The sequence below is a fragment of the Camelina sativa genome, chromosome 18 (genome assembly GCF_030686135.1).
Source record: "Camelina sativa cultivar CO46 ecotype springtype chromosome 18, ASM3068613v1".
Lineage (NCBI taxonomy): Eukaryota > Viridiplantae > Streptophyta > Magnoliopsida > Brassicales > Brassicaceae > Camelina > Camelina sativa.
Window position 1 is genome coordinate 14,881,602 of NC_141897.1, and position 22,326 is coordinate 14,903,927.

General features: G+C 38.6%; 3 protein-coding genes and 1 long non-coding RNA gene across 5 annotated transcripts; 2 read left to right on the top strand and 2 right to left on the bottom strand.

Moving 5' to 3' along the window:
- Positions 1 to 439: 439 nt before the first annotated feature.
- On the bottom strand, positions 440 to 3,280 carry LOC104761160 (AT-hook motif nuclear-localized protein 4). 2 transcript variants are annotated; one of them, XM_010484197.3, is made up of 5 exons: positions 2,251 to 3,280; positions 1,757 to 1,824; positions 1,475 to 1,606; positions 1,223 to 1,384; positions 440 to 1,137 (listed from the first exon to the last, which is right to left on the bottom strand). In XM_010484197.3, exons 1-5 carry the CDS (start codon positions 2,777 to 2,779, stop codon positions 739 to 741), a joined length of 1,290 nt encoding a protein of 429 aa, XP_010482499.1. In that variant the 5' UTR covers positions 2,780 to 3,280; the 3' UTR covers positions 440 to 738. The 2 variants fall into 2 exon arrangements, with proteins under 2 accessions (XP_010482499.1, XP_087356310.1); XM_087500184.1 differs by having other exon boundaries at positions 1,757 to 1,833.
- Positions 3,281 to 4,268: 988 nt separating this feature from the next.
- On the bottom strand, positions 4,269 to 8,235 carry LOC104763380 (65-kDa microtubule-associated protein 3-like). The gene is made up of 12 exons (XM_087498225.1): positions 7,839 to 8,235; positions 7,607 to 7,694; positions 7,284 to 7,490; positions 6,918 to 7,169; positions 6,604 to 6,813; positions 6,366 to 6,521; positions 5,926 to 6,237; positions 5,761 to 5,848; positions 5,598 to 5,671; positions 5,430 to 5,504; positions 5,107 to 5,323; positions 4,269 to 5,009 (listed from the first exon to the last, which is right to left on the bottom strand). Exons 2-12 carry the CDS (start codon positions 7,676 to 7,678, stop codon positions 4,537 to 4,539), a joined length of 2,136 nt encoding a protein of 711 aa, XP_087354351.1. The 5' UTR covers positions 7,679 to 7,694; positions 7,839 to 8,235; the 3' UTR covers positions 4,269 to 4,536.
- Positions 8,236 to 9,136: 901 nt separating this feature from the next.
- LOC104761161 (large ribosomal subunit protein uL11c-like) lies at positions 9,137 to 9,867 on the top strand. The gene is made up of 2 exons (XM_010484198.3): positions 9,137 to 9,356; positions 9,454 to 9,867. Exons 1-2 carry the CDS (start codon positions 9,137 to 9,139, stop codon positions 9,726 to 9,728), a joined length of 495 nt encoding a protein of 164 aa, XP_010482500.3. The 3' UTR covers positions 9,729 to 9,867.
- A 9,825-nt stretch (positions 9,868 to 19,692) lies between these two features.
- Positions 19,693 to 21,397, top strand: LOC147922923 (uncharacterized). Its single transcript, XR_015588505.1, has 3 exons — positions 19,693 to 20,381; positions 20,447 to 20,768; positions 20,963 to 21,397. It is a non-coding gene; the product is annotated as an uncharacterized LOC147922923 (long non-coding RNA).
- The last annotated feature ends 929 nt before the right edge of the window (positions 21,398 to 22,326 follow it).

Sequence of the window (22,326 nt, forward strand, 5' to 3'; positions counted from 1 at the left end):
TATTTTCAAAACCCATTGTCTTGAGAAATTAAAACATTTTATTTGAGGTTGTTACAAAAAAAAACAATTTCAATACAATTTGGAGCAAATGAAAGTGATAGATGATAGACGCCTAGACCGTCATAATTTAAGATGTAAATGCTGGTAGGTAGCTACTGCATAATTTTGCGAAAATTGGTATATTATTCTACTTTTATGCTTCTTTAATTTCTCAGCCCTCAATTATAAGAAAATTAGGTTTTCTAAATCGATAATTATCGATCTATTATTTGTAAACTATCATCCCTAGTATTAAGTACGTGATCAAAGAGTATTCTTTTAGTATTACTGTGTTGTTGATACATATACAGATATACTAACAAAAGTATATTATAATTGGTACAATACAACTATAGTACGTTAAACTATGAAGTTGCGTAGATACACAATAATATGCTAGTTCAGTGAACATATTATAGATTAAAAGAGAGAGTTTTAGAACACACACCAAGTTTTTTCACTTCTACAACGACCACTTGGGGATAAAAAGAAAGAAGCAAGTCAAAGAACCGTAAAGATTACATCCTCTAATAAACCCCTACCATTTAATGAGACATCTCTGTTTACGGAAAACAACTACAATCTGAGAAAAAAAAATACCATTACACTCTAAACAAATCAGAAGACATCAAAGATAAACCGCCGCAGCAACTCAAGATCATGGTTGATCAATGTCAGGGGAGTCACTCCATCAAATCATCAGCTTGGAACCTCGGTGTCAGATTCGCTATGGCCTCCAAATTCTTCATCATCTTCACCGTCTAAATCCTCCTCATCTTCTTCCTCATATTCTCCAGGGAGGGAAGAGAAGAGATCCTTGATATGGTTAGCTGTGTTATTTGCATAGTAACCATGGGCTGTGTTAGTACTTGGCTCATGCGAAAAGGACACAGGTGGTGGTGCAGACACGGTTGGTGGTTGAATAACAACAGGCTTGTTGAGCCCGTATCTAGCCTTTGGATCTTCCGCTGATCCACCGAACGAGATGTTAGAAGCTTGTGTTGTTGTCGGGATCCCGAGTCTTTCCCTTCTTTGCTTCTTTATCTGCTGCTGCTGCTGCGTTTCCTCCTGACCCGCTACAAAGCTCCCTACCATCACCTAAGTTCCAAAACAACAACGCTTAAAACGATACAAGAAAACTCGAGTCCAATAAGATCAACACATCATGCTCTAAGCTATTTACCTGAACAGGACCAGCGGCTATAAAGAGACCGGCAAGTCCACCACCAAAGACACGACCATCAGGTCCAGCAAGAGACACACTCATCCCGCCGGATCTGCTTCTGGTTCCTCCACTCTCGCTTGGTATAAATGAACCAGTCAAAGAAAGAATCTCAAAATGACCCTGACCAACAAATTGTTAACTGAATTCAGTAAAAAAAAGAAAAAAGTTGGAAGCCACGACAGAGTGAAGAGAGAGAGAGAGAGAGCAGACCTCAAAAGTGAGAGTACCACCAGATGTCATAGTCTGACGAAGTGTAACATTGGAAATAGGACCGTTAGCTGAAAGAACACAGATAGCACGAGAGCCTTGTTGAGAGAAGGTCATTATCTTCATTGTCACATCCTGTTAGAACACGAGTGGGACAAAAAGAGTAAGAAATCTAGAGGACTTAGTCAAGATTAATAAGTCTGTTCGTATTAAGGTCGCTAAACTGACATTTATACTCATATGTATTCAGTAAATCACAAGTAAAGAGAATTATCAAAGACATACCTCACCGGCATTTACTGTAAGCACATGAGGGGTAAAACTTGGACTGCCAAGTTCTGCAAGTCCTCCACCTGCAAAAGCTAACATCGAAATATATCAGTAAAAAACAGACGAATTGCTAAAACTTAACTCAAGTGAAAAGCCCTTATGTAACAAGACCAGTGCCTATATGTATATTCTTAATCACACTCATCAAAGAATCCTAAGTAGCTTCCCTAAATTGCTTTCTTTTTCATCTACTCTTCAGGGCATTTTCCCTTTTAATACAAGCCTTTTCAGTTTTTACACAAATCCAGTTTACTAGACAGTAACATTCCTTTGCTTTATAGGACAAGTGTGTCCTTTGTCCTTATTCCAACTCCCTTTTTTTTTACAAGTCAAACCAAAGACAAAGAGATCCAATATAGCATATAAGATCCATTAAAAAGGCATCTATTGATTCTAAAGAGAGACCACTGTAAATACAGGACAACACAGTCGTGAGATAAAGACATTACCAGAACTAGGACTGTTGTCGAATTCGAACATCTGAGGAGCCTTGTGCCAATTGTTATTGTTGTTGTTGGGCTCTCCACTACCACTTCCAATTACACTTCCTCGTCCCCTTCCTCTTCCTCTTCCTCTCCCTCTCCCTCGCCCTCTACCTCTTCTCCGAGAGCCAAACTCCGACGACGCCAACGGAACAGAGGAGGAGATGGGCATCGGAGATAGAGTCACAGCGAGAGAGCCGTCAGGGTTATACTTCCTTGGTCTCCCTCTCTTCTTCTTCAACTCAGAAGACGAATTCTCAACCGGCATTGTCAAGCTAAAAGGAGGAGCAGCATTCTCAGGAGCTTTCACCGACGCAGAGGCGGAGGCAGTGCTGGATTGACCCACCGGAAAAAGATTAGGGTTTTCAGACCGCGGTGGCTCCATGTGGTAACCAGGAGGAGGAGGAGGACGCGGAGCTTCATGTTTTTGATGTTGTTTCAGACCAAAACTGGTAGCGAGGTTGTTGTTGTTGTTAGTTCCTTCTCTCTCCTCCATCTGAAAGATTCTGATTCCGACAACTAAGGAAGAAGAAGAAGAAGACCCAACAAAAAAAAGAACACAAAATAAAAAAGACAGTACTTGTTTTGATCACGACAGATTCAAGCTTCGTCTTCAGACAGACACTTAAAGTATAGACAATAGAGAGAGAGAGAGGAAAGAGATCCAGAAGGACGTAAGATTCAGAGAAAAGGGGAAAAAAATAAAAATCAATTTTTTTTTTTGAAATTAAGTAGTAGTAGTATTAGTGAAGAAGAGAAAGATCAAAAGCTTCCATGGCGGAATCTTAATTTCAGAAGAATTTTTCTCCTAAAACATTCATAATTACCTGCAGTTTTTTTTTTTCTTTTTTCTTTTCTTTTTTTTTTTTTTCTACGAGTGGGTTAAGTTTACAAGATGTGAGAAATTAGGGTTTTGAGGAGAATGGAAAGAGATAAATAACATAAAAATCAAAAGAGCAGATATTTTTTATTTTACATTACTACATTTTTTTTATTTGAATAAATAAATTAAGTTTTTTCTTTTTAAAAAAAAGGGAGAGAGAAACGAGGAAAGTGTAATTCTTAAAAAGAAAATTGTAATAATGGGCTTAATTAGAAAATTCAAAAAAATTTACACACCTCTCCTAACAAGTCTTGGAGTTTGGGATACAGCTAAAGCTTAATTACTTTAATATATTAATATACTAATGGACTTTGTTTGACCCAAAAAAAAATACAATTGGACTTGATTTTGAGTTTTTTTTTCCTCCATATATACTATTTTAAAATAAAAATAAAAAAGTTAGAGACATTTCTGTAACCTAATATTATCTCTCTTTCGTTTTCCAGTCTACCCACGTTGACTATATAACCAAAACAACACCTTGACCAATTTAGCCTTCCAAAATCTCAACTACATAAATCTCTTGTCCTAATCCCTGCCATTTGGAGTTTGGTAATGGCTCCATACCAACATTATCCTCTTTTGTCTAATGGAGTAGATAATAGTGTGAATTATATAATTGATCATGATTGTTGTTGGGGTTATTTAAGTAACATAAGAAATTGCACAAGATAGTTCAGTCGTTTTATCACTTCCGAAAGTAAGTTACATATAGTTGGTCTTCTACTAGGTCATGCGACTAGACATAATTATTAGTCTAAAAACTCTGACTAGGAACTGTATCTATGACAATATATTCCTATTTAGGGAGTTCTAATTCAAATTCTAGGAGCAAAAATTTTACATCTACAAACTACATGGAAGTATTATTTATGTAAGGTCCGAAATTAATTTCTTGATAACAAATCGATTGAAGATGATTATCCTAGTGGTAAAATCTTTAGTCACCCACAAGCTTGTTTGAACTCCTACATGGAGACGAAAAAGTGGTCAATGCATCAGTAGATTAAGATGAAAGAAAAATGTGAATGAATAAACGAGTAGAACATGACGGAAAAAAAAAAACGAAAAGAGCCACAAAGGATTATGACAAGTCAGGTAATAATTTGAGGAAAACTTGAATAATAATGTGAAGTGGTAAAATACAAATTAGGTTGACTAGTATTCCTTTACAGCTCCACTTCACGGACAAGTTTTTTTCTTTTTTCTTGTCAGTCTCTCGAAGAAACCAAACCATACGTGTATAAAATGACTACTTAAAAGAAAAAGCCAATCATATAATTGACCTTTTTACAAACCAAACCACATTCAATTTGAGTTTTACAAATAAAACAACTTCAGATTGTGAAACCAAAGGATGATCAAAGTCATCAAACCAAACCACTTTCAGACTGTAGCCTGAAGGCGAGTCTTCGTTCCTCAAACGAATACTCCAAAACTTCAGGCTTTTCAGACATTGACATTGATCTTGCATTGGTGGTGAATGGTGTTGGTGCGGTATGCATCGGGACAGAGATTGTTGCTGGTGTTGATGGGACTGGAATCGTTGCAGCAACGTTCTTTGGTGTTTGCATCATCATAGTCATCATCTTCTCTTCTTCCAAATTCCTAAGAATGTTGTTGTTGTTGTTGTTCTTGACAGGAGTTGCAAACGATGACATCTCATTCACTGCGTTGTGTTTCAGATGTTGTTGTGTTGTTGTTGATATGTTGGCCTTTGATGCAACCACCGTAGTCGGAATGGGGGAGAATGGTTTGCGAACTAATGGAGATTGCAACAGTTCAGAAGGATTCATCGACTGTTTCCTGGTGGCAAGCCCTGCAATATCAAGCCCTCTTCTTCCTGCAAGATTTAAGATTCATTCACCAACGCAATTAGGAAGTCTATTCAAGACTATGTTCATAATGAATGAGCACATTATATTATAAGACTTAATTACCATTTGATAAAGCTCCATCATTCTGTAGGTGATCTGCTTTCTTGTTAGGCTTAGGAGTCTGATGCATTCCTGCTCCTAAGGAGAGCCTTCGGTTGGTTGCACCACCGGTCGACATTCTTGGAGCCTTTTTACCACCAAGGGGTTTAGATGGGCTCGGTTTGGATCCGTAAAGCGCCTCTTGTTCTGCAATGAGCTGTCCTTGAAGCTTCTTCTGATCCTTTAATATGTAGAAAACAGTTGCAACACATAGAGTTGGATTAGGAGGATGATATTGGTCAAAAGTTTCTGATGGAAACAAAAAAGAATGGAGGACTTGTACATACCCGCTGGCGACGGTGTTCTTCTTCTCTTTCCTGCCTCAGTAAATTATACTCCTCAAGCATAGAAAGGAGACGGATCTAGACATAGAGAAAGAGAATTACAAATGGTCAGCTAGACATAATGAATTATAACTAAGTGAAACCAATAGCGAATGTGTAGAGAATTCATACACCATCATATAGAAATTCAATCCCCTTTTCTTGTTCCCAAACAATAGTCTTCGAGGCCAGTGCTTCAACCATTCCTGAATGAATAAATAAGAAAAGATACTACCTTCATAATCTATTCAGAGCATAAACATGTAAGATACATTGACAGCAATGAGTAACTTACCTGGAAGCTTGTTAACAAGATTACGAGCTTTCTCAGCACGCTTGAGAGTAAGATGAGCCCCTCGTCCAGCATTGTATCGGTTATCATCCTGTAGAGTGAAAAATATCAGAATATGTATCGAGCTTTTGTAAGCTTAAAAAAAAGTTTCAATGATCCGACTCTAACCCTGTTGTATTCTTCAAGCCAACTTTCTTCATCGCAGGCAGATAACCATTTCTCAACCCTTTCTAGTATCTCCTTTCGGCTTAAAGCTTCCTCTTTGATCTTAGAGATATGTTGCTCAAGATGCTCCAGTACCATTGTAGCATCCACAATACCAGATTCTATTGCCGCTATAGTCTGATCTATAGCACTGTCTGACACTGGCAACAAGTGGGTTTTCCTACATATATCCTCCAACTCTGACCTTTTCTTCAAAACAAGTTCTTTCATTTTGCTTGTTTTGACAGCGTCCAATCGAACAACTTCTGCCTCAACCTGTATATAGCAATGGAATTCATGTTATGATTACAAGCATGGACATGAAAAAGCTTCATTAAGTTATAAGCTTGTGGGCGTAGAGTTTATAAAACAATGTAACCATGAAAAAAACATCCACAGCTTACGTATTTAATGAAGTCTTCAGAGAGACTATTGGCTTCAGTGATTTCATGTTCTGATGCAGCTATATTGCAGGTAATATGCTGATACTCTTGCTGCTCTTCTGTGGGTGTATCCATCAGATTCCAGAGCTCCAACATGGTTGTTGCTAGATCTTGAAGCTTCATCAAATTAAATAGGCAACTATAAGCAACAACAAGAAAGAAAATTATACATTATTCCTCAAAGCAGATCATCATTTACCCTCTGCATTCTCTGTATCTTGACCTCCCTCAGCTTTTGAACTGCAGCCCCCAGTTTCTCGATTGTATGATCGCTTAAGCTCCTTGGTCCTTCTGGATCACTCAATGTAGGATTCACTTGGCCAACAACCTCATTGAAGTCCATTCCAAGTACTGAACAATGTGAATACAAAGTACACAAGTGCTTCCGAATCATCTCCACACGATCACTCTGAGGGAAACAACACCATAAAAAGAGTCAATACATATCTAATGGTTGGAATAACCAAAGGAAACACAAAGAAGCCAACTATGCAAGTTCAAATCAAATCTCACCTTTTCCTTCTGAAGTGCTTGCAGCTGGCAGTGTAACTCTTCAAGCTTTCTCATAGACAAGTCAGTCTCATCGATAAGTGGTTTAGAGAGAACAAGTTCTCCTTGACCTTTAATATCATTAGCAATACTATCTATTTCCTCCAGGACAACAACGAACTGGTTCCTTCTTTCAATTTTCCTCTTTTGCATCTCTTCAAGTTCAGGAAGAATCGTACCAAGCTCTTGCTTCAAGCTTCCAACGCTTTGATCAGACTGACACATAAAAAAAAAAAAAAAAAGAATGGTTAAAAAGTTGAAAAAGATAACATAACCATAATAGACTATGAATATTCATTATCATATATCACTCAAGAAGAAATGACTCACCTGTCTAATATGAACAGGACGTTCCCCCATAGCAGAACAGATTGTAGCTAGCTCTGCTTCAGCATCAGCTATTGCTTGCCTTAGCTGAGCTCTACATCGATTCGCTTGATCAACTTTTCTTCTATAAACTTCTAAACATTCACGTTCAAGCTCAAGCAACATCTTATCTCTATCAGTTTCTGTTTCTCCAACTTCATCCCAAATAATCTAATCCAGGAAAACAAGATCTCTCTCATCAAGACTCCACACAAACAATTTGAAAGAGTCAAGAACAAATCTATTAAAAAAAAAAAAAAAGAGAGACACAGAAATCTCCGAAAAACCTGGAGTTCGTATAAGAGAGATCCACAAGTTGTCTCTACTTGAAGAATCGGATCTTTTTGAATAGTAGCCATTACGAAATGCTTCAGCCTGTAACGGATTTAAAAAAAACGAGAAACCCTAATCGAAATTAGCAGCTAATTCGAAGCAAATTGATTGAGAAAACCCTAACTGATTGCGAATCAACAAATTTTTCGAATTGAATTGAACTGAAAGAAACTCAAAGATACTTGCCTGAAACGGGAGATTTCTCGAAGATTTTCCAGAACTGATGATTGAATTTGAAAGTTTAATAATCGATCGAATCTGTGACTGAAACTTTCGCGAGTAGATTGAAGGAATGAAGATAGAGAGAAGTAAAATTAGAAACCTAGATCGAGAAGTGTTTCAATGTGTAGAGATAGAGAGAGAGAAATAGAGCCGTTACGAAGATGTTCAAAGGTTTTGGGTTAATGAGAGAGAGAGAGAGATTGAATTGAGAGTGATGATGGTGAGATTGGGAATTTCGTCCGTTACCCCAAACCCAGCTCTTCTAATTTTTATTTGGTATATTTTGTTTTTTTTTTCGAACTTTTGAATTTCAAAAAATCTGATTTAGGGTGTTTAGAATCTAGTGCATCGTACTTTCAGTAGAGGAATAGATAGATATTAACCGTTGAGATATTCTTATTCCTTATTAACGGATGAGATCTCACAAACGAAAATCTAAAGCTGACGACGACCCTTTTATTTAAGAAGAGAACCGGTCTGATTTCAATTATTTCGGTCTGATATTCGTACCAAACCAAAATAACAATTTTCTTCATTGATCAGTGTAGTTTAAATCCAACAGAGATCGGTTTAGTATATGATTAAAAATGTTAGAAAATCTTACTTGGATGAATAAGAGAGGTAATGTAACTAATTGGTTTTATATATACAGTATATGAACTTGAGAAATTTTGTGTTTGGTTTAGGCTTGGTATGATTATATATATCGAACCAAAATTATCCAACATACAGAGATTACAGTCACAACTTCTTATACAATTCATAACTGAATTTTCGTGCCTTTACACTCGTACACACACAATATCAATTTGAAACATGTAAAGATTGAAATATCACAATCACATGAATTAATAAGCAAAAAAAAAAACACCTCATGCACTACCATTAGATTTGAATTACAATTTTACAAACAACATATATTGTCGCACCAGAGAAAAAATAATTAATTAGCTAGCTACGTCTAGTTTTGACAAGTGTAGATGATGGCATTAATATATTGTCGCACCTTTAACGTTTTTTTCGTGTAAGATCAATGTTTTCGAATGCTGAGTAAGCAAAACTGCAATATCATCCAAATTTTCCTATTTTTAAAAACTGGCAAACTTCTATATCGTCCAAATTTTCCCATATTCTCTATGTAAATGATTTTAGAAAAGTTACTTATTATTACAAGAAAAAAGGTACTAACTATTACAAGAACTCGTATATACTCTACGTACGTACTAACCCTAGCTAACTTGTGCTTCACTCTGAATCAATTAATGGCGTGTTCTTCTCTAGCAATCCTTTGCGGTTGCACTTCATCTTCTATGTATCCTAACTCTAAGCTCTCACGTTATCTTTCGGCTGACTTAACCATCAAAACAAATGTTTCCGTTCAGTTTCTAGGAAAGAAACAGTCCCCACTTCTCTCCTCAACCCCAAGATTTCTCACCCTTCTCCCCATGGCTTCCCTCAGACCCAGAAGCAAAACCAAAAAAGGTAAAATATATCTTTTCACTAACGGTTTCTTCTGAACTCTAAACTCTTAATTCTTAGCGTTACTGAATTAGAGAGATGCGTGTATATATTTTCGTAGTGATTGGAATTGTAAAAATGAATGTGTGGGCCGGAAAAGCAACTTTGGGGCAACAAATTATTTCGGCGTTTGCTTCAAGGGGAGACAATCTAGAAAAAGATATGGCTAAGGGTTTCTGCAAGGAGTACAATGTATCAGCTATGAGAAAGTTGCCTGAGATGAATTGCACAACCATTGTATCAGCTATGAGAACCATTGCAGGAACTGCAGCTAACATGGGGATAGACATCAACCCTCCTATTCTTGAACCTAAAAAGAAAGTAGCTTTGTTGTAAAAGCCTAACATGCGGAAGTTTCATTATGAAACTGGTGAAAGTAAGAAGAGAACTTTGTAGAAAATGGAACTTTGTATTATTTCAGCTCAAAGCTTTACAATGCCTTCAATGACTTATTTATACAATAACCTTAAACCTAGTGTCTCCTAAGAGATGTCACCATCAGCTTACACACACATAATCGAGGGCTGCAAATTGGTTTGATAACTTCATAATCGGTTTGCAGGTTGACTACTTTATGATTGCTTTGGCCTTGTGATCTTGACACGCGGCTACTTTCTTTCCTTCTTTGATCTTGGCTCTATGTGCAATGAACGCAGCTTCCTCCTTCGTTCCGTTTGTTTTGTCTTGGAGTGAAGATGGCACTTTTCCTTTAGACAGAGAGGTGTCCTCTGTAGCAGTCGACCGTTGAGAACATCCGACATCGTTTCGTATTTCTTGGAGTTTAGGTGAAAGCAAATACTCTGCTTCATTTGGAGTCTCTGTCCTCAATCTGCTATCAGCCCCCCCCCCCCCCCCCCCCCCTCAAACTTGGTGTGGGAGGTAGTCCTACGCCAAGTTTGCTCCTGAGAAACTCAAAGGTACCAATCGGAAGAGATTTGGTGAATATGTCCGCTATCTGTTGCTCACCTGGGATGTGGTGACAACCATAGTCTTCAGTACCACACGTTCTCTGACATAGTGGTAATCAATGTCAAAGTGTTTTGTGCGTTTATGATAAGCAGGATTTGCTGTTAAGTACACTGCTGACAGATTGTCACAGTACAGCTCCGGAGTTTGTGGTAGAGGAACATTAAGCTCCCGTAGTACCGAGCTAATCCACTTGATCTCAGAGGCTGTTTTGGACAGAGACATGTACTCTGCCTCAGTTGAGCTCTTAGAAACGGTTGGTTGCTTTCGAGATGACCAGGAGATGAGATTACGTCCAAGATAGGTGCAGTAGCCTCCCACATAACGTCTTCCCTCTTTGCAGTTGGCATAGTCGCTATCACTGTATGCCTTAAGATCAAAATTTGTGTTACGCCAGAAGGTAATTCCCATTGTGATAGTGCCTTCTACATACCTCAGGACCCTCTTCAGATTTTGGAAATCTGCAACTGATGGCTTGTGCATCTTCTGACAGACATAATTCACAGAAAATTGAATATCTGGTCTTGTCAATGTCAGGTATTGAAGTTTTCCTGCTAGGCTTCGAAAGTAGGTGGGGTCAGAGAATTCCTTTTGTTGATCCTGAACTTTGTCGAGCTGCAGAGGGAGTGGTGTTGGCATAGGTGAACAATGTTCCATGGCTGCAGTAATGAGTAAGTCTTCTGCATATTTCTGTTGAGACATGAAGATACCAGCCTGAAGTGTTTGTATCTGAATGCCAAGAAAATAATGCGCCTGGCCGTGATCTTTCATACGGAACTGTTTGTTTAGTTCATCAAGCAGGTAGTTGAGGGCTCCGGAGTTATTACCAGTGATCACCATGTCATCCACGTAGAGAAGAAGAAGGATATTATCACCATTTCGATCATAAACAAAGAGGGAGTGGTCTTGCATACTGCATTTGAAACCAAATTCCAACAAGAAATTGCTGAACTTATCAAATCATGCTCGTGGGGACTATTTTAGTCCATATAGTGATTTATGAAGAAGACAAATATGATCTGGTTTATCTTTATCAACAAATCCAGCAGGTTGTCTCATATAATCTGTTTCTTGCAGATCACCGTGGAGAAAGGCATTCTTTACGTCCATCTGCTTAAGCTCCCAGTTTCGTACTGTTGCAGTGTGTAGAATCATTCTGACAATTGGAGTTCGAACAAACGGGCTATATGTTTCCAGGTAGTCGATTCCTTCTTCTTGGTCATATCCCTTAGCGACCAAACGTGCCTTAAGCTTATCTAGTGTACCATCGACATTGATTTTAGTTCTAAAAACCCACTTACTTCCTAAAATGTGCATACCAGGAGTTGGTGGCGTTAAAGACCATGTGTTTGCCTCTTTGCAATTAGACATTTCCTGTCATTGCACCAGTCCAACCTGGGTCTTTGAGAGCAGCAGTGACTGTTTTAGGCTTTGGAAAAGAGACTTTGTTAGATAACAGAGCATATTTTGGGTTTGGTTTTCGAATGCCTTCTTTTCCTCTTGTTACCATGGGATGGTCATTAGTTACGACTGTTGCAGCATTGTCAGTGTCATCATCAGAGTCATCTTGAAGTGGAGACATAACATTTTGAGGTTGGTGAGCGTTGTCGTCAATAGATTCAGGGTCAAAGCCTGTCGTACGCTCAGAACACTCACCAATCTCAAAAACTGTTATAGACTCATCGAGAGGTGTGGACTGAGAAGCTGCAGGTCGAACAGTCAAAGACTCTTGAGGAATTGCATACTGGGTTGGAGCTTCTGATGTTGACTCCAAAGCCTTATACCACGCGGAGGAAAGAGCAGTAACGGGTTGAGGATGCATATGTTGGTAAATTGTTGCAAAGGGGAAAGCTGTTTCATCAAACACAACATGCCTGCTAATGTACACTCGACCGGTTGGAGGGTATAAGCAACGATACCCTTTGTATTTTTCATTGTAACCAAGGAACACACACTGAAGAGACTTGGGATCAAGTTTGTTTGTAGCATAGTCTTGCAGTGTGGGGAAACAGGCACAACCAAAAACGCGGAGAGAAATGTAAGTAGGAGCTTTGCCATGAAGTTTTTCAAATGGTGAGATCATGTCTGCAGAGTGAGATGCAGGAAGCAGATTGATGAGAAAGCTTACAGTGAAGAAGGCTTCAACCCAATATTTAGATGGAACTCGACTTTGAAACAACATGGAGAGACCAAGCTTAGTGATGTGTCTGTGCTTTCTCTCTGCCAAACCGTTTTGTTGTGGAGTGTGATGGCAAGAGAGAAGCTGTTGTATTCTACAATTTTTTAGGTGTTGTAAAAATTGTGTGCTAATGAATTCTCCACCCCCATCACACTGCGTCTTGATTTTGCTATCAAACTGATTCTCAACCATTTTCTGAAACATAGTGAAGATTGCAAAGAAATCTGACTTTATTTTCAGTGGATATAACCAACTGTATCTCGAGAAATTGTCTACAAAGACGACATAAAATCTGAACCCTTGAACAGAAGTTATTGGAGAGGGACCCCATAAATCACAGTGAATCCTCTCAAGAGGTTTAGAAGCAACAAAACTAAAAGGAGAGAAAGGAAGTCTTGACCTTTTCCCTAGCTGACAAGCTTCACACACCGAGTTGGTGACTTTATTGAAGGAGATAAACTTGTTATTGGCCAACTGTTGGAGGACTTGCATATGAGGATGACCAAGTCGTCGGTGCCACACTTCATCACTTGCAAGATGTTGATGTGCAGAGTAGAAGACTTGATGATTAGGTTCCTCCAAACTGTACATGCCTTTACTGATTCTTCCCATTACCAACAGATTCTTGGTTGCCTTTTCATTTATACGAACACCATCATCATCAAACTCAAAAGCGCATGGATAGTCATAAGTTAATTTTGAAACAGATAATAATGATCTAACAATATCAGGGCATACAAGCACATCCTTTAGAGGCAAATTACCTGATGTTGAGGCTATGTTGGTGGAACCTGTGTGAGTAATAGGGAGGAAGCTGCCATCACCTACCATTACCGCTTCTGAACCATTGTATGGTTGTGAGTTTTGCAGGACCTGAGTAGAGTTGGTGACGTGTGCAGAGGAGCCTGAATCTGGTAGCCACTCGTGTCCATGTTGATTTGTGACTTCTGTGTTTTGCATTGCAGCTAATGCAACTGGAGCATCTTCATGCTGGTAGTTGTTGTTGAACCTGTGCCAGCAGCGGAGAGCAAGATGTCCATTCTTGCCACAAATCTGACACGTAACGATCTGAGAGTCGGAAGTACTTGAGAGCTGTTGGTGAAATCCTCTGCCTCTTGTTGAGAACGAGTTCTTTCCTCCTCGACCAGATCGTGTATTTCCTCTGCCTCTACCATTGTTGTTGGACTGATAATAACCAGAACCATTTGATTGAGAGACTGTGAAAGCAAGATGCGGAGTGACTGAGTTCTCAACTAGGTAAGCTTGGAGACGATCATCGTAGCCTGTAAGCTTTGGAATCACGTCCTCCAAGGTTAGACCAGGAACAGAGTCAACCGCATTCTCAATGGTGGTTTTAATTGGTTCATACTCACGCTATAGTCCGTTTAAAGCAGAAAAGATCTTCATTTTCTCAGTAACTGGGCTACCAATAGAGGCTAACTGGTCACAAACACTCTTAAGTTCTCTAAGGTAAACCACCATAGTCCTATCCTTCTTTTCTATGGTCTGTATTTTTCTCTGAAGTTCAAACAACCTAGAGGAAGAGACTCTGTTGAAATGATTAGCCAGAGTGGTCCATACCTCAGCAGATGTAGAGCAGTTGAGAACCACGCTAAGGATGTCTTCAGCAAAGGAACCAAGACCCCAAGATCTGACAACGGAATCTGTACGGATCCAGTTCTGATACTCGTTCTGGTACTCCGGATTTGGCCTCTCTGTTGTGGTGCCGTTGATTCCAGGAACGCTGACGGTAGCTTGAGGAACTGGGATGGATCCGTTGATGAACCCGAGTAGACCTTGACCAGTTAGAAAGGTCTCAAACTGATTCTTCCATAGAACATAGTTTGACTGGTGAGAGTGACGGTGACGCAGTTGGAGATGTTTAGAGTGGGAACGGTATAGGTTACCGTTGAACGATTCGCCATAGCCATAGCTCTGATATCATGAAAGTAAGAAGAGAACTTTGTAGAAAATGGAACTTTGTATTATTTCAGCTCAAAGCTTTACAATGCCTTCAATGGCTTATTTATACAATAACCTTAAACCTATTGTCTCCTGACAGATGTCACCATCAGCTTACACACACATAATCGAGGGCTGCAAATTGGTTTGATAACTTCATAATCGGTTTGCAGGTTGACTACTTTATGATTGCTTCTGCCTTGTGATCTTGACACGCGGCTACTTTCTTTCCTTCTTTGATCTTGGCTCTATGTGCAATGAACGCAGCTTCCTCCTTCGTTCCATTTGCTTTGTCTTGGAGTGAAGCTGGCACTTTTCCTTTAGACAGAGAGGTGTCCTCTATAGCAGTCGACCGTTGAGAACATCCGACATCGTTTCGTATTTCTTGGAGTTTAGGTGAAAGCAAATACTCTTCTTCATTTGGAGTCTTTGTCCTCAATCTGCTATCAACTGGTACTTGTAGTTGTAGTATTTATTTTTTAAATCTTAACTATCTTTTCGTAATACACTTTGAGATATAATTTATTTTTTATAATGACATTCGTCGTTTTATTTCTGTTTTTTAGGTTCTAAATTTTAAAATTAGTTGTATTATTTAAATTTGATTCTATTGAATACACTCTTTTCTTAATTTATTTTCTTGCGTTTTATTTCAAAACAATTTATTTTTTTTAGGTTAATTTTGACACTAAATAATCTATTCCATAATCCATAGTCCTTATCGAATTCGACCCATAAGTACTACAATTGATATATTTGAGAGAGTAGCTATAGGATAAATTTGAGCAGATCAGAGAGCATAATCTATATAACATTCAACAAAAATACATATATTTTAGAAAAATGAAGGAGATAAACTATTTTGCGGCCAAGGAATGTAATCAAAGCAAAAAAATGTTTTGCAACAATGAAACTGAGTAAAACATGGCAAATAGTTCAATTGCAACTCCAAATAAGTGATAACAAATATTCATGGGAATACCATGGACACTTAAATGCTCGACAATAGTGAATGCTTTTAAGATAGCTCGCCACCAAAAAAATCTAATTTTATGATTGTTTTGAGCATCCATATATGTTGTTATAACACAAGTATTAACATATCCTCTTTTATATCAGCTTTTACTTCTTATAGTGCTGAGTCACTATTTTTATACAAAATGCTACCATAGTTGAACAAAATATGCACAAGTGGTCTCCCATAATATTTTTATAATTGTTTCAGTTAATGAGTTATTACCTTATTTTATAATTATAGTATATCAAATTCAATATATAATCTAATTAATTTAAGAAAGCAATAACATAGACAAGAGGAGTTGAACAAATTGGTGTTGGAGAAAAAAAAGGAGAAGGAAATAAAGAATGAGGATGAGAAAGAGGGAGTTATGGAGAAGGTGGTTATGAAATAGCTGAAGAAAAAGGAGGATGAGCTCATTGAGAAAGTGATGAGGGAGAACGAGCAGAAACATAACGACTTGAAGAGATAGCAGAAGCTAGAGAAGAAAGGAAAATGGAGAAATGGGAAGAGCACTCCAGAAGCTATCACTTCAAATGCTGCTCCATATGCTACTACCCCAGAGGCTGCTCGAAATGCTACTGCTTCACACTACAAGAAAATAGTGTTTTTGTAACAAAATTTTAGCAACTTCCATTTTCGTTAAAAAATTTGCAATTTTTTTGCAATGATAGATATACGTCACAATTTTATTAGAAATTCATTGCTAAATGACAACATATTTTTTTTGTAGCAAATTATCGTCACCATTTTGCAAACTTTTTACGATAAAAATAAATTTTCTTACAATATTATAAAAAAATTAAACATTAGTGAATATGTAACTATATTTTGCAACATTTTAAGTAACACTTTTGCAACTTTATTTTCTACAACAAATTTCTATATAAATATTCGAATGTTTGTAACTTACTTCATAAAAAATATTGCATAGTTAAAACTAGAGGAACTGTAGTGTATAACTCAAAAAAAAAAAATTGTAATTCATCAACTAACCATACTAACCATATAATTTTTATATACTCAATATTTTATATATTAATTACATATTTTACCCCTATCACCACAAACACCATCACCCTCTACCACCATCCCTACTGTAACATCCGCGAACCAAAATATCTATTTTGGGGATAGGTGTCGATCGAAACCAAGAGGGTGTCGGTCGACACCAATATTTTTCTGGTTTGGCCAGATTGATTTAATTGTCGATTTTGGTCAGTTTGGTTTAAGAAAAACCATAAAACCGGATTATTTAAGTGGCAAGTCGACCTAGGTCGTGCAGTTTTGTTGTTTTGGCCGCTTAACAGAGAGAAAAGGAAAGAAAACAGTTCTTAAGGTTTTGGGTGAGAGTTTGTGAGATTTGAAGGCGTTTTTGGTGAGATATTTCTGTGGGAGCGAAGATCCAGGGTTAGAGAGGTTGTAGAAGCGTGCTAGGGAGGTTGGATTCGTCATTGTTGGTCAGAAACTTCCTGCAAAGAGGTGAGTGCATGACCATGACTGATCTAAGCCTGTGATTCCTTGTTTTTGCTTGTTTGTTGCTGTTTTTGTGTGTTTTTCTTTCTGGGATTGATTGCCACAGGTTCCTACGGACGTATATGGATTGAGTTTTGAGTATTGGGCGATTTGGTGGAGTTTGGAAGCGAGATTTGATTCTCGGCTTCGTGCGGATCGCGGTTGCAGAGGTAGTGTCGATTGACACCAGTGAAGCAGCATCGATCGACACTGTAGGGTAGTGTCGATCGACACCAAGAGCCAGTGTCGGTCGACACTTGGCTGGTGTCAGTCGACACCTCCCTTCCAGCGAGATGATGTTTGTTTTCCTGGTTTGTATGCTTTGTTTGTTGATTGTTTGGAACATTGGTATTATAGTTGCTTGTGTGTATAGCCCAATAGATGGAGGATTGCCTCATTGAGTGTTTATTAAATACTCATGCATCTCAATTTGTGTTTGTGGTGCAGGTAAAGGCAAAGTGTGATCGTGGAATCAAGGCAATGAAGAGGAGGGTGTTCTAGGGACTCGATTGGTTGTTTTTTGGCATTGCTAAGTTGCTAGAGTTGGGTCATTAGAACATTGTTAGGTTGCTGGTTCTATGTTTCCTGATGTTTGGTTATTGGAATTGTTATGCTTTGGTTATTGGTTATTTAATTATTGGATAATGATTGGTTTAATGTTATCGTTTATGTTATCCGCTGTTGTGTGTTTGTGGTTAGGTGGCTAGCGGGTATGAGACCACTAGCTGTAGAGTATTTATTTATTATTATTATTATTATTACTATTATTATTTATTATTATTTTTTAAAAACGGGTCGGATCGTTTCATTTTGGTATCAAAGCCCTTACGGTTCTAGGTTTGGGTTCTAGGTGTGGTAGTCACAGCGGGTGGAGTCCCTGGTGTCGATCTTGCGGGATTGCTGACACAGTTTTTGGAGCGGTTACCGGGAGTGGTACCGGCTCAGGCACCGGTAGTGCCGCCGGTGGCGGTGGGGGTGTAGCAGCATGTGGCTGCGGATGCAGGGGTTTATTATTGTTATGTCAGCATGCTGAGAGAGAGATGAACCATATTGGTACCGAGCGGTTTTTGGGAGGTACTGATCCTACTGTTGCTGATGCATGGAGGACGAGAGTGGAACGTAACTACCAGTCTCTAAGATGTCCTGAGGAGTTTTGGGTTGATATAGCGGTTCACAACTTTACTGGGGATGTTCAGTTATGGTGGAATTCTATGGCTGCTAGGAGAGTGCATAGGGAGATGTCTTGGGCTGACTTCGTCTTGGAGTTCAACCACAAGTATTTTCCCAGAGAAGCACTAGATAGGTTGAGGTGCAGTTCCTTCAGTTAGCTCAGGGGACTTGTCAGTGCGGGAGCTTGACTTGGAGTTCAGTCGACTTCTGAGGTATGGGTGTCGGGATATGGAGTCTGAGGAGGCTCACATAAGGAGATTTTTGAGGGCCCTACGTGACGATCTGAGGGTTCACTATAGAGGGTGGAGTAATGCTATGCGTGTAGAGCTGGTTGAGACTGCGGCAAAGATTGAGGAAGACATCCGGGCAGAGTCAGTGGCGGTTGGTCCAACAGTTCAGGCTAAGAAGGTTGAACATCATGGAGGTACCTAGCAAGGGCGGCTAGCCTGTGCAGGGAACCAAGAGGAGGTAGGAGGCTATGTAGAGGTCGAGTTGCTTCAGTTGTGGGAGGAAGGATCACAAGGTTGCTAGTTTTCCCAAGAGGAGTGCTCCAACGGCACATCAGGCCCTTGCAGCCGATAGCAGTGGCAGCAGGTGCGGCTGGGAGGGTAGCATGTGGCACAGATTGAGCAGGCGCCATGGGTTTACACGACTGCAGAGACTGGTTGAAAGAGTGCCGGGTATAATTTCGGGTACTCTGTGTGAATTCTTAGTAAGTTCAGATTTTATGTTGCCTGTGATAAAATATTAGGTTCTTAACACATGAGGTTTGTGTAGGGACCTTGTTGGTGGGGTGGTTTGAGCCCCAAGTTATGTTTGATTTTCGAGCTACTCATAGCTTCATTACTTCGAAGTGTGCAGAGAGTGCAGATATCAGAGGAGATCCTAGAGAGCGAACGGGAGTGGTCAGAGGTTCTAAAGGCAAGCTTCTGAGAGTGATTGGACGGGCGATCCTAATTCGCTATTCCTTCTCCTTGTTTTTCTCCGAAACAGCTTGTTTAACTCACTCTCTTGATAAAGCAGACCAAAAATGGTTGAAAGTGAAACTAGGCTTGGGAGTCCACGAGAGTAGCTCATAATGGATGGCTTCTACAACGACACCGAAAATATTGTTTTTCCCTGACATTTTGTCTTATGATTGTTAGAAAAAGAGAAAGAGAGGATGAAGAAGAAGAACTCTGCTAAGACTTATAGATGGTTGAACGAATTGAAGCAATTAAAGCAGCCATCCTCATCTCTGGAGGTCAAGATCGGTTCACATAAAAGTTGCAGGTTTCCAAATGCGGTGAAGACAATACGTAAGAAGCAAAGGAAGCCGAAACCTTGTTAATTTTCCTATTCAATTTTTTTGTTTTTTTGCAATTAATAAGAGATTTCTCTATCTTTCCTATTTAACATTTAAGTTTAGAGATATTCTCTATCTTTCCTATTTAAAAAAAAAAATCTCCAAAAACGACTAAAACCTTTCTTTTCTCTTGGGCACTAACATCGAGGCCCCATCTGCGCTACCTCCCTCTGACGCCGGCGTAGATTTAGCTTGTCGGCGTCGGGATTGTCTTCTCTACACTCGCTTTTGCTCTTCTTTGTGCTTTCCTGTTTTTAATTTTTCCCCTTTTTCAATTTGGTTATGAACCCTTTTGCACCCTTCAGATCCCGGCGCACAAAATTTTGACAGAGACATAGAGCAATGGCGCTTTCCGGTGAACCGCTTTCCTCTCTCTCTGCATACATCATCCAGGCTATCGGATCCACAGACAGACGCAATGCATATTTTCCGATCTGACTGTTTGCTCACACCTGGGAAAGCTTCTGGTTGGGCACCAAGTTTTGTCGGCGAGCTCCTTTCTGGACATGTAGCCGCAACTCTCATGGTGGAGACGTCGACGGCACACGACGCCTCATTTCTCAGACCAGCAGTCCATCTCTCCAAAGAAGATCTGTCCATGTGGTTTCCCGTCTCAGCCTATTACCGCACCTATGTTTGGTTCCTCCTGAAGCCTTGTCCTCCGGAGATGTTCGATTATCTAGAACTAGCTTCACCATCTTCGGATAGCCGCCGCCGCACAATCACTCTAACCTGGTCAACCACCAAAAAATTATGGTTTCTTCTGGTGGGCGTTGTATTATATGTCGGCCCGCTAAGCTTTTCAAAAGCAAAGCCCATAACCTTTAAATCCAGGTCCAACATCTTTAAACTTTTGGTAAACCTATTATTATCAAGGCCTCATCGTTATTGTGTTTCAGAGTGTACGACACCTTCTGCAACCTCTAGCGACATCCCTGATTTGGTTCAGCCACTATCAATTGAAAACCCTGGCTAGAAAAAATCCTTCGACGAACTCTTCACATCAAAGCTCACAGCTTTTGGGATTCCCGTTTCTAGTTTATAGCCACTCCATGGGAATGAGGAAGGAAGGCATTATGACCTCGGATCTACAGAACGACGGTTACCGGCACTTCCTCATTACCCTGCATTCGAGCCCCGTGATCACAGAGCTTCGTCATGGTCACTCAACCATCTGCAGGGACAACGTTCAATTAATTGGTGCTTCAACTCTAAATCCAAGTAAGCCTAGATTTGATCCTTTGTTCCATTTGCTGAAGTCATATTATAGCCAATGATGTGATCAAGATTACGTACTCTATGGAATCCATTTGAGAACTAATTCATCATTGTTGCCATGGCTTTGCGTTAATTCCTTGAGAATTATGGTATTAGTATCTTGTTTGGTTTTGTTTTGTGAACCCTGCTGTTGGAAGATTTATGGCTTATGGTTCCCGATGTCAAGCTGTCCGTTCTTTGGCTTCATTTTTGGTCTGTCCAAGATCAGTTTTCACCCAGAAGCGAAGATAGCAAATATCTCCAAGCTTCAGAGCACATTAAACCTTGCTCGAAACATTGTCAAGCTACTACTTTTTGTAGACCTTCTCAAACCAGTGAGAAGTGCAGCTATGACCCCTTTCCTAACACCAACTAGTCTCATGATAGTGGCTATTTCCTCATGCATTGATTTGTTCATGGAAGAGCCTGTCGACAATCTTGACCTCACATTTACCAAGTTTTCTCAAGAATTTGGCTCTCTCAAGAACCCATTGCCGATTAATCCTATCTTTACTCTTTACTTTGTACTTTTGTTTTTTGGCATTGGGGAATGCTCTTTTAACTTGTAACTTAAGCAATACTTGTTTGAACCTTCGCTCTTTTGAATAATGAAATACAAGTGTTTTGACAAAAAAAAAAAAACATTTAAGTTAATTATTATTATTTTTGGTATATAAGATATTCCTGCGTTTTAGCCTTTAGGTACACCAATTAATTTTTTGTCATTCATGTTTTTTTGTGGGATTCATCATTGTCTTTTCCTGCAAAACTTCATAAGAAATGTAAAAGTATTTCATTTCAGTTGTGATTTGTAAAAACTAACTTTATACGAATAAATAAATAAAAAGTACATATCCATCCATTTTTCATATAATAAGATATGGAAAACAAAAAAGCGTATAAATATATATATGTAATTATCTACTACTTGTTAAAATTAGTAGTTCAAATAATTAATTTGATGATTAGAAATATATAAACACATATAAAAACAGTAAAATTATAATTTATTTATGTAATTATTTATATACATATAATTTTTGTCGAATACTAGTTTTTAGTATTTTATTTGCTTCACAAAATTACGAATATTCGAGTTTTTGAAACGAATTGAATAACGGATCGAAGTGAATCTAATGAATATTTTGTCCATCCTAAAGTTAAGTGCTGGACCATGTGCATTGATAGTTTCTTGGAGAATTTTCTCACAATTAGAAAAAAAAAATTAAAAAAAAAAAATAACAACATTTTAACCAAAAAGAAATAAGAAAATCGATTCTCAAGTTTCTCATATGGGAAACCTTGAGAAACCTATAAAAGCTCATCACATAGTGACACATCTAATTAGCTATATTTTAGTATAATAAATTAAATCCACAAATAATAAAAATCTTAATTTAATAGTTTATTTGTTGTTATTTTTAATATTTTTTTGTAAGTTTTATTAACTTTGATGTTTAAATCGATATGCATGAATCATTTATGTTCTATTGATGTTTTGTAATGAAATTTTATTTTAAAA

Excerpts from the sequence above, each read along its gene's own strand:
- LOC104761160 (XM_087500184.1), bottom strand. The coding sequence starts at position 2,779 with ATGGAGGAGAGAGAAGGAACTAACAACAACAACAACCTCGCTACCAGT. Across the intron at positions 1,834-2,250 it reads CGACAACAGTCCTAGTTCTG|CTTTTGCAGGTGGAGGACTT; the intron begins GTAATGTCTTTA and ends TTTCGATGTTAG. Across the intron at positions 1,607-1,756 it reads TTACAGTAAATGCCGGTGAG|GATGTGACAATGAAGATAAT; the intron begins GTATGTCTTTGA and ends GTGTTCTAACAG.
- LOC104763380 (XM_087498225.1), bottom strand. The coding sequence starts at position 7,678 with ATGGCTACTATTCAAAAAGATCCGATTCTTCAAGTAGAGACAACTTGT. Across the intron at positions 7,170-7,283 it reads GTCCTGTTCATATTAGACAG|TCTGATCAAAGCGTTGGAAG; the intron begins GTGAGTCATTTC and ends TTTATGTGTCAG. Across the intron at positions 6,238-6,365 it reads CTGAAGACTTCATTAAATAC|GTTGAGGCAGAAGTTGTTCG; the intron begins GTAAGCTGTGGA and ends TGCTATATACAG.
- LOC104761161 (XM_010484198.3), top strand. The coding sequence starts at position 9,137 with ATGGCGTGTTCTTCTCTAGCAATCCTTTGCGGTTGCACTTCATCTTCT. Across the intron at positions 9,357-9,453 it reads CAGAAGCAAAACCAAAAAAG|TGATTGGAATTGTAAAAATG; the intron begins GTAAAATATATC and ends ATATTTTCGTAG.